General features: G+C 41.8%; 1 protein-coding gene across 1 annotated transcript in view; it reads right to left on the reverse strand.

The window, feature by feature from the left end:
- Nucleotides 1-257: 257 nt before the first annotated feature.
- Nucleotides 258-11,344, reverse strand: part of LOC308287194 (copine-9-like) — a gene marked incomplete at both ends in the record, with an annotated part of 140,297 nt that continues 129,210 nt past the window's right edge. Inside the window, 3 exon segments of the mRNA XM_080728312.1 lie at nt 258-356; nt 358-513; nt 1,300-1,373. Of these exon segments, the coding sequence (XP_080584438.1) occupies nt 258-356; nt 358-513; nt 1,300-1,373 (329 nt within the window).

Consider the following 11,344-nt stretch of genomic DNA (forward strand, 5'->3'; position numbering starts at 1 on the left):
TGGAGACGACCTCAGCCTTAAACCCTCTAATAGTCTTCTCCTGCAGGGAAGTGTTCCTCTGTCCCAAATAGTGATTATAGGGAAGCATTTCCTTCGGTTCTCAGCAAGTATTCTTCATTTTTAACACTACCCAGTACAACTCCCTAGCCCTGTCACACAACTCCCTAACCCTGTCACACATACGGGTGCACACGCACGCATGCACACAGACACACGCGCACGCAAACAAAATCTCCAATCTAATCACTGTCCAATCTCTAACTCATCACTGCTCCAGCCACCACCCTCCATTCAGGCTTGCGTGTTGCATCCCTTTGAGGCCAGAGTGGTGGTTGTGTTGGCTGTGGTGGAGGAGTCAGACGTGGCAGACAGGGCAGGTCGGGGTTCAATGCACCGGCTCTTCATGAAGCCCAGCAGCTGGTCAGGAATTTCGGCCAGGACGTCCTTAGCCAGTCGCGCCATGCTGAGGACCTGGTTCCCTGACCGATCAATGTAGTCCCGGAATGGAACAAACTGAACGAGAAGGGAAGTCATTACACAATGGCACGGAAAAATGTAATAGTTTTCAATAGTTTAATTTATGGTTAGGGTCGGGAGACTCTCAAGATTAAGTGTTCCCAGAGTACTCTGTATTACACCCAGGAGACAAAGCAGTCATGGCCTATCTAAATTAATCTGGGCAATGTCGATAATGATATTGATTAGGTTAAAGTGGAGAACTGTCTCATGTAGCTAATAACTCAGCCCTTATTTTCCACTTTAAAGCTACAATGGGACTTATTTTAATGTATACAATGTTTTTGACCAATCTGTATGGTAGCTAGCACATCTTCCATTGAGACATTTTGACCCTGATGTAGAGTAGGACAACTACAGTACTGTTTGACAATGTCAGTAAAATTATTTGAAGCAGACGGCGCACCGAATTGGATCTACAGTATATTGTAGTTCAAGCATTTTGCAATTCTACATCGGGACTCGGTGAGAAAGACAATGGACATAAAACGTACCGATTATACATGAAGCTTTAACATAAAAATCTATTTAGCTCCAGTCGTCGAGGAACAATTTATCCAATACGCTATCAAAAGTGGCTCAAGAAACTACCCCATTCTCCTCGACAAAGGCACTGCACTTTGAAACTGTAGATCCTGTTTCAGCACACACAAGGTGAATAATGTGGTAATTAGTGTAATTGTGTGTTTTTCTCGTTCAGTGAAAACATTTCTTATAATCTTGGCATTAGCATTCCCCAGTACGTCTGTGTGGCATAAAAAAGTAAAGACCAAAGTAACATACCTGGACGATGTCCCTCTCAGCAAAGCGTCCCCTTGAGGACACCCTGACTTCATCCCCATCCAGCTCCTCCATAGCTACAGACATAAGACATAAAGACCTATTTGAAACTGACAACAACAACAACACTACCCAGATGTGTAGACCTAGTATTTAATCAAGCAGTTACCGTACATGTTCTGTAAGACTTTGCTAACAAGATAATATTATTGGAGATAATAATGGATGTAATGAAAATGAAAATCTAGGGTAGATACAAAATAATGATACAATAGTGAAGGTACGAAAGGCATGTATGGTAAAACCTATTGGTATAAACAATAGAATAACTAAATAAAAGCACAATCTTAGCGGAGGTGCCACAGAGGCCTTGCCATCCTGGTCAAGTTCACACATCATTTCCATCACATTTCTGATGCCTGGCACATTGCAGAAACGGCCCATAAGTAGGATGAATGAAGGCACCGCTGCAGGTAATACCATGCAACAGGCCTCAGAGACTCTTCCAGGGAGTGATTTAGATCAAGGTTCAAAGCAAGGTTGACTGCTTAGCCGTGGATAGAAAGTCTAAGCTCCTTGAACATATTCACAAGGTGGTCATTTTGCTCTTACTTCATACCCAGCTGGACCAAGGTGGGGCTTCCCACTTGCCACGTACAAAGTAATAGCAAAATGGATAAGAGAAGAGTGAAAATAGGAGAGGAAAGGAATTTATTTTAGTTAAAGGACAACTTTGTTTTTTTACAAGAAGGGTTCATATTTTAGATAGTCATTAGAGAAAAGAAAAGATGAGAAAAGATGAGTGTTAAAATGTTTTCATTTATTTTCTATCATTTTAGTTATTTTAACGATTTTGATTTGCATGCATGACCCCAGGTTGGGGGCATCTATGTAAGTGGCTAAATATGTCTTTTTAGATACAATAAGCCCATTCCCAAGATGCACCGCAATCTTTCATGGGCAGATGTGACTTATGGGGGCTGGTGTAAATATTAACAAAAACATTGCCAGCTTATTGTGTCTAAAAAGACATATTTAGCCACTTGTATGCATGCCCCCACCCACTGAAATCAAAATACTAAAATCGCAAAAACAATAGAAAGCAGTAAATGAAAACATTTTAACACTCATCTTTTCTTTTCTCTAATTACAATCTAATGAACCCTTGTTGTAAAAAACAAAGTTGTCCTTTAAATGGAACTTAATCAAAGTGTGCTTTAGCTCAGGGTTCAGGGATAAGCAAGCTACAGTGCTCCGCATGGCAAACTGACATGACAGATGGTAGTTGATGTGCAGCAGGGGAAAAGAGGAAGGAAGAGGGCGGATGGGGGTGAATACACAGTGTCACAGAACATACGTGGATGGAGTTAGAAATACGAAGAACAAGTAATGAGATATGTGCGAGTGCAAGTGTGTGTATGGGTGGGGAGGGACGAGGGGTACATGTGTTGTGAGTAAACCCCATCACGTGGAGGAGGTCCCAGGAGATATGTGGCCCGATACACAACCTCCTGCTGCCCTGAATTTCATGCATGCCAAATTAGTCTGTTTGTATGTGCGTACACAGCCCTTCCAAATAGCACGAACTCCGCTGCGCGTAAATATGCATTACCATCCAACAAACACACACATAAACACACACTCCCATAAGCCTGTGGAAGGACAAACGTACTTACTTACAGATTAACCATTTAAACCCCAGCATGCATTATTCTGGGGAAAAGATTTGCCCGAAATAGCAGATCTACAAACTCACAACTCGCCGAACTGCAACACATTAAAATTGAGCTTGTAGATGGGCTATTTTTTGGCAAAGAGATTGGTGTAGACTGTAAAGTGTAGAGTGTAGACTGATTAAGTGGTCCAAGTACAGCTGTAACTCAGGTACTGTATGTTTTAATAAAGGTCTAGAGGGTTTAAAGACCTAGTAGTGAAATAAAAAATATGTTTTTCACACTTTTAGAACTTATCCGTGGTAATCATATGGGCATTCCTAACACTGGTTTATATCAAAAGTCCCTAAATAGCCCATTCTTAATTATTCCCTGTGAACAAAAACATGCTGCGTACATAGACAGGGTTCTTGAATATAAAATGAACCTTGATTACATTCACCTCCAAACACAGCAGATTTTAATTACAGAGCTACTCCATTTTGAATCTCATTCAAGATGACATCCAGACTGTGTATTAGTCATTGTAAACTTAATCAGCACACTAAAATATGTATCTGTAAACATTATAGGTTGGAATAATAAGCAACTTGGTAACAAACATTCTGTACAACTGGCCCACTGGCCGTGTCCCTCGGCCTGCTGTTTGCAGGCTAATGGAGGCTACAAACACAAACATTATCGGGCACACATGAGTGAGTCAGACTTCATCATTTTTATTTTTCCCTTTTTTCCCTAACTATATCTACTGCATAGTACTGTGTTCTATCTGTCTGTCGTTCAATGTTATATGAGATACTTCAATGGTTTCCTGTGGAAATAAGCTTAGTCTTTTCTAGGATCTCCTTTTAGTTGACCTTGTACCAGTGAACTGTACCATCATGAAACTATACTTTTTTCTATGCAAACTTCTAATAAAGTACTTCAATCAATCAATCAATCAATCAATCAATCAATCAATCAATCAATCGTCCCATTGCCTTAAGGGCTGGTCCCTTCTGATTGGTTCAGAAATAGACAGGCTTGCGTTTCAGACTGAAACTTCCAAATAAAATGCCCCCCCAAAAAAAAACATTTCACTAGGTCTTTAAATGGTTAATGAGAGTGTGTGATCTGACTAGACAGATTGAGATGACGAGGAAGAATAAAGAAAACGATCCACCTTCCTGATCTTCTAGTATCAAATAGTGATGGAATCTTGAGGTTGAGGTTTATTATTTCCCACTGATTACACAGTCAATCAAGGTATTTGTTTGTTTTACAAAGCAAGGGGACGGAAGCGGAAGCTTGTAAGCTATTACAATCAATATTATTAGCTTAACTTAGCTTAGCCTTTAATCATTGATTTTGCTCCTAAGCTAGCCGTGTCATTTACACTGAAACAGGCATTATTGGAAAATAATTCCCTTCAGGGTAAAGGGGTTTATTTTCCAATAATGACAGCCTATTGTAGATTGTCAGGTAGATTGTCCCTTACAGCGTAATAACACAGAAATGCTTGTTTGAGGATTTGAAGCCTTGTCGCCCACAGATACACAGACATGGATTGCAATCCATTTAATAGCCTACATTGAAATACACCATAGGAAAATTAGCCAGCACTTACAGGAATCAATCAAATTTCCTCTCTCTGTCTCTCTGTGTGTCTCTCTCTCTCGCTCTCTCTCTCTCTCTCTCTCTCTCTCTCTCTCTCTCTCTCTCTCTCTCTCTCTCTCAGCTTTCATAAATACTTTTGAATAGACTTGTTTGAGGGTTGTTTGATAAGCTACCCAATGCGTTGCAGACGGGTTCTTCTCATTTCAGTATTTTATGCCACCTTGTCTCCGCACGCACGCACGCACGCACGCACGCACGCACGCACGCACGCACGCACGCACGCAGCTGTCAACCTAGGGCTATAAGAGCTGCCAGTCTCTTCTCAGAAATTGCTCACTCTTCTTGGTAAGCGATAAACAACCTTTAATGGGTTAAGTTAGGTGAAACTGTGCTGGACTGACTCTTCTTTTTGGTTGTCTTGGTTGGGTAACACTTTACTTAAAGGTCGGGTCTATAATGCGTAATCACATTTATAATCCATCATGATGCACTTATAAGGCATTATAACACTTAAAAATGTTTATAATCATGTATGACAACCTATAACAATGTTTATAATGTATTATAAGTACTGGTCATATGCATTATAAGCTCAGTAGAACAGCATATTATAACTACCATAACATAGTTGGTTATAAAGTGACTTTGTCATAAGTTGTTAAATTACAGTATAATAATAATGCATTATAAATGTGATTATAATGCCTTATAGACCCAACCTTTAAGTAAAGTGTTACCTGGCAGTTATACTGTGCTGTCCCACTGAGTTTATAATGCATTAAGACCAGCACATCTACATTCTGTTATAATAAGTTATTATACTGTGAGACGGAAAGAGAGAGGGAGCCAGAGAGGGAGAGAGAGCCTATTTCACCCACACAATAACCTGGCCAATGCTGGGTACCAAATCCTTAACATGCTGTCAGCACAATAACCCCGGCAACGCCAGTCAAGCAGATAATATGGCACTTCTATGTGTGTGTGTGTGTGTGTGTGTGTGTGTGTGTGTGTGTGTGTGTGTGTGTGTGTGCGTGTGCGTGTGCGTGTGCGTGTGTGTGTGAAACAATACATATACAGTAAGATGTCATGAACACTATTCATCCAATACAAATAACACGCACGCTCGAACGCACGCACGCACACCGCCCTTGGTGCATCCTCGGGCATTCACCCCTGACCTAGGTGTACCTCTGAGTAAAATGTAATAGGTCCCATGGAGGGCTCTCGTCTTGTTTGCCTTGAATAATTTCCAACTTTACCGTGCCCCTTGTGTGTTTAATTCAAATCATTTAGCCAATTAAGCTGTGGAAAGGCATCCACACATTCCAATGGCACTTGGCTGTTTGACACATGCAAAGAGAGCGTGGTCTTTAGCTCTGAATAGCTGCTATACTGTACATAACCAGCTCTCACAGGTCAGGCCGATGGATGGATGCTGGTGGATGTTCTCCTATCTCACATCCTATATGCAGCCTGTTCAAGGCGGGAATGTTATTATAGAAGGTATGGATACGGAATGGGCCGGCATTGCTGTTCTGCCATTAAGCTGTGTCAAGGACATCTCAATAAGTTATCATTTAGAACTCTTATTTCTGTATCAGTGTGACCAGTTTGCAGTTAAGAGTAAGATTGATTGATTGATGACTGATTGGGGTACATTACAGGACAATTTTACATTTCATTTAACAAAAACAATTCACCGACATAATTCACACAAACAATGATCAAACAAATTAAATAACCAACTTTAACACGCAAGCTACTATTTGAAAAGCTGAGACAGTCTTCTACTCCAGGCTCTAGAAACAAAATGTGCCGTCTTAAAGACTTCATAATTAAACAACCATTCTAACTTCTGTCCATCATCTTCCCAGAACAGCTCAGGTTTTTGTTTTTGCATTAGGGACCCTCAAATCATCATATAGAGTACAATACAACATGAAATGAAATTCTTGGGGTATAGTGACCTGTGACATGGCTTAGGCTGCTGAGATACTACCACGTGTCAGATTGTCAATTCAGACAGGTGTCATGAATGTGTGTGAAAAATGTAACGGAAATTGCACCCTGCGTTCATGATTTGAGGCATTTTATTCAAAACGGACCAATCCTGCAAACTTTGGAAGCCAAAGCCAGTTAGGAGGGAATATGAAATATCGGACAGATCCGTCTGGATCACATGACTATTTGCGTGATTTCTGGATCAAATCTGAAGGAGTAATATTCAAAAGAGTGTTTTACATAAGTCGGCTTTTTGGTGGCACTATAAAAGTCAGATGTGGGAAAAATGCAGGGCAAAGGTTTTTCCTTGGCCTTTAGAGAGTGTGCATACAACGTTTTACACTGAATGGTGGAGTTATAGGTAAAAACACATATCGGCCTGTTATAGCGCCACCATGACGCTGATTTGGAAAGAATCAAGAGGCATTTCTTTCTCTGCCTAGTGGGAATGTGCGTGCAAAATTTCACAGAAATCGCACTCTGTGTTCATGATTTGAGGCATTTTGTTCCCAGACCCAGAGGTTTTTTTCCGCCACTAATCTTAGCCAATCAGGATGGAATCTGAAAAATCTGAAAGATGTTTAATGCCCTTAGAGATACTGTGTACAGATTTGTCTCTAACAGGCCCATGTGAAAAATTGGGGGGCAGAGGTTCTGCTCTGGCACACAGGGAGCGTGCATGCAGTTTCGCTGCCATCGTGCCAACGGTGCCGGAGATTAGCTGTCCACAGACGGAAGGACACACAGGCGAACGGACGGACAGACACGCACACGGACGGATGGACAGGGGCGAAAACATAGTCTCGGTCATGCCTTTCGGCCTGGCAGAGACAATGAAGCCATACTGAGAGAAGAATGTGTTATCACATGGGGCGTCAGCTTTTGTGGCCTAATATATGAGCTGAGGTTCAGAGTCTAAGACAGGCAGAAATAATTTGAGGGTCGTTTTGTAGCAAAGTCTGTCTTCATTGTTGCAACAATTGATACAAATCATTCGTGTTTTAAGATATGGTTTCGTGTGTCTTTGTTTGTGAGGTTGTGCTGACAGATTTCCATGATAGCAGAAGTAGGCACAGAGCCTTGATATCAGTGTAAAAGGGACGACCTGAGCCACTGTAAGTGCTGCCTGTCTGCTATGTCATCAGTCTAGTTTGTGTTGGTATTATGTGAAATAAATGCTACAGTTGTAAATGTAGCTGTCATCCTACAATAAGCTTAGGTTAACACAAGATGCTGACAATGTTACTGTGTATTACACATCACACCTCTGATTCTGGAACACCAGAATACTATGTAAAACACGAGCAGTATTATGTCAGCTTTGTTTGGTTCTTTGTACACAAGCAAAGACGTATCTGAATAAAATGGGCTTCATGCAAGGAGAGTCTTATGAAAAGATGATATATTGCCATGTACTATAGACTTGATGACTTATTAGCTCTCATAGTTCAAAGTGTCACAGAGAGGTGACAGATGTTCTCCTATCGTGTCCTCATTATGAGAACTAAAGTAGGTCTAAATTGTAATGGTTGAAAAGTACAAATTAACGTACAATGAAACATGACCTATAGTATGTAGTATATACGTACACTCACTCACGCAAGCACACACGCACAAACGCGCGCACGCACACACACACACACACACACACACACACACACACACACACACACACACACACACACACACACACACACACACACACACACACACACACACACACACACACACACACACACACAGCCTGTGGAGAGTAATTGCTTAATTCATCTTAACATATTTATTATCATCCTCTGGTTGACATTCAGTGTTGCTAATTGTGCCTTTGTCTGTATCCAAGATAAATGAGGTGACTCTTGTATGGAACCAATCAACCCCTGCAATGAAGAAGATATATTTGGAAAGACCTAAATCTAAAGGATTTAATCCATTATACTGGGCAAAATCTAAAGGATTTAATCCATTATACTGGGCAGCATATCTCTATTGAGTGATAGCGTTTTCTGATAAAGATGGGCCTACCTGGGCAACAATGGAATTCACTTCACATAATCTCCCCAATCTCTTTATTATCTGCTTCATTGTGAGTATGCACTAATACCTCAATATTCCAATCCTCCAGTGTCTTATTTCTTTACAATCAGAATTCAATTTCACACACATTTTGAACCAGATGAATGTCTTTTCTCCCCTGTCTTTTAATAAATCTTCACACCCACACAAATCGATGAAAACTTTGCTGGTTGGCACCGACACCAATTAATCGTCTTTGAATTTATTGACTTATCTAATGACAAATCATTTATGTCTTTGAATTTCTACGCAAAGAGCATGATATGCCAAAATCGCACTTTCTGAGATACATATCTTCAAGCTTGTACTTGTAGCTTTGTTCCAAATATCTCCCTACTCACACCAAACCACCAAATAAAGACAACAAATCAGCTATTCAACTATTTTAATCTCCAGTACATATCATCAAAGATATTGATCCACCAACAGCGACTTAACTATGGTAGCCTGGGATGCATGCAGACTCTGCTAAGATGACTTAGTTTCATTAGGCCAGAATCATTTGCATTGCCCCATGTCCCATATAAGACCATAAAAAGGCAACCAGAAACATCCATTTCAGAAGTAAAGCGTGACAATGTCACAACTTCTCAAAATAGACAGATCTACACGCTTACAAACGTGGCTCGATGCACTGCATGACAACTTAAAAATGATTGCCATTTTCAGAAAATCCAGCATGAGCGTGAGTACGCAGCACCAGTCAGATATGTTGGAAATTAAATGTTACCTGGGGGTTCCATGTTATCTTACTATAAATGCGAGAAATCTCTGTGAGCGTGTATGCATAGATGTAATCCGCGTATCTCGAGAAACGTTTGTCCCACCGGCTTCAGATTCGGCATGCGCGTTCACCGCCATGGCGCGGAGTGCCGTGCCCGGCCTCGACCCGACACGACGTGCGGTTTTCCCGACCCGGCGTGAAACGTACGGAATCACCGTATGCGGAGCTGATATTGTTGACATTATAGGCTGTTTCGGAGGAAACCGGCTCAAGCGCTGAAATCACGTGAAATCACGTACGCCACATGAGTCAACAAAAAATGCCATGGTTACATATGAATGTCATCAGTATCACGTGTTCTGATGTCAAAGGTTCGGATTCTCCGTATGTGCTGTCCGCTAGGCAATAACCGAACAACGGGTATGATGGGTATTGCCTAACAACCGGAGGGGCATCATTCCCCACGGGTGGCAAAGCAAGCAGGCTGTGTATTATTGCTCAAGATGAAGACAGACAGATACAGAGATATCCATATATGGGCATAAAATGGACGCAGACATAAATATATGGGTTTGCGTTAAAGGGTGGGGTATTCATTCCCTATTTACCGGTACATCGTTCCCGACTAGACGATTGGCCTATGGGCATAAAAGGGACACAGACAGACAGATACAGAGATCTCCATAAATGGGCATAAAATGGACACAGACAGACAGATATCTCCATATATGAGGATGATATCCCCATATATGGGCTTAAATGGACACAGGCAAACAGATGGTCGAAACGGTTCCTATGACAATAATGGGGTTTGCATTAAAGGGTGGGGCATTTGTTCCCTATTTACATCGTTCCCGACTAGACGATTGGCCTATGGGCATAAAAGGGACACAGACAGACAGATACAGAGATCTCCATAAATGGGCATACAATGGACACAGACAGACAGATATCTCCATATATGGGCATGATATCTCCATATATGGGCTTAAATGGACACAGGCAAACAGATGGTCGAAACGGTTCCTATGACATTAGGTATAACTAGAAGCTGGGCCGCCCTTCGGGCGGCCCAGCGTCTAGTCGGCGACCTGGCCAACTCGGAACAATGTAAATAGGGAATGAATGCCCCGCCCTTTAATGCAAACCCCATTATACCTGTTTTCATAGGACCCGTTTTGACCATCTGTCTGCCTGTGTCCATTTATGCCCATATATGGAGTTATCTGTATCTGTCTGTCTGTATGTCGCTGTCCATTTTATGTCCATATATGGAGATCACTGCAGTTATAGTTCTGGGTCCATTTTATGCCCATATATGGAGATATCTGTCTATCTGCGTCCATTTTATGCCCATATATGGAGTATCTGTCTGTGCCTCCAACTGTGTTGCAGACACAGTGCCGGTTCCCCCTTTAATGCAAACCTCATTATACCTGTTGTCATAGGACCCGTTTTGAACATCTGTTTGCTTGTGTCCATTTATGCCCATATATGGAGATATCTGTATCTGTCTGTCTGCGTCCATTTTATGCCCATATATGGAGATCTTTGACCATCTGTTTGCCTCTGTCCATTTATGTCCATATATGGAGATATCTGTATCTGTCTGTCTGCAATCCATTTTATGCCCATATATGGAGAACGCTATTTACAGCGTGCCCGTGGGACGAACGGTTCTCGAGATACGCGGATTACATACATACATACACACTCACAGAGATTTTTTGTTGACTCATGTAGCGTACGTGATGTCAGAGCCTTTTATGAAGTGATGTCACAATGAGTCAGAGCTTTCGCCGATTTCCTCCGGAACAGCCTGATGTCAACAATCAACCAAATAAACCAACAATCAAATAAGGAGATTCCGAACGTTTTGCGCCGTTTCGGAAAAAACGCGCGTCGGGTCGGGTCGAGGCCGGGCACTGCACTCCACGCCGCGGCGGAGAACGCGCGTGCCGAATCTGAAGCCGGTGGGACG

The sequence above is a fragment of the Nannobrachium achirus genome (assembly GCF_963921795.1).
Source record: "Nannobrachium achirus genome assembly, chromosome: 6".
NCBI lineage: Eukaryota > Metazoa > Chordata > Actinopteri > Myctophiformes > Myctophidae > Nannobrachium > Nannobrachium achirus.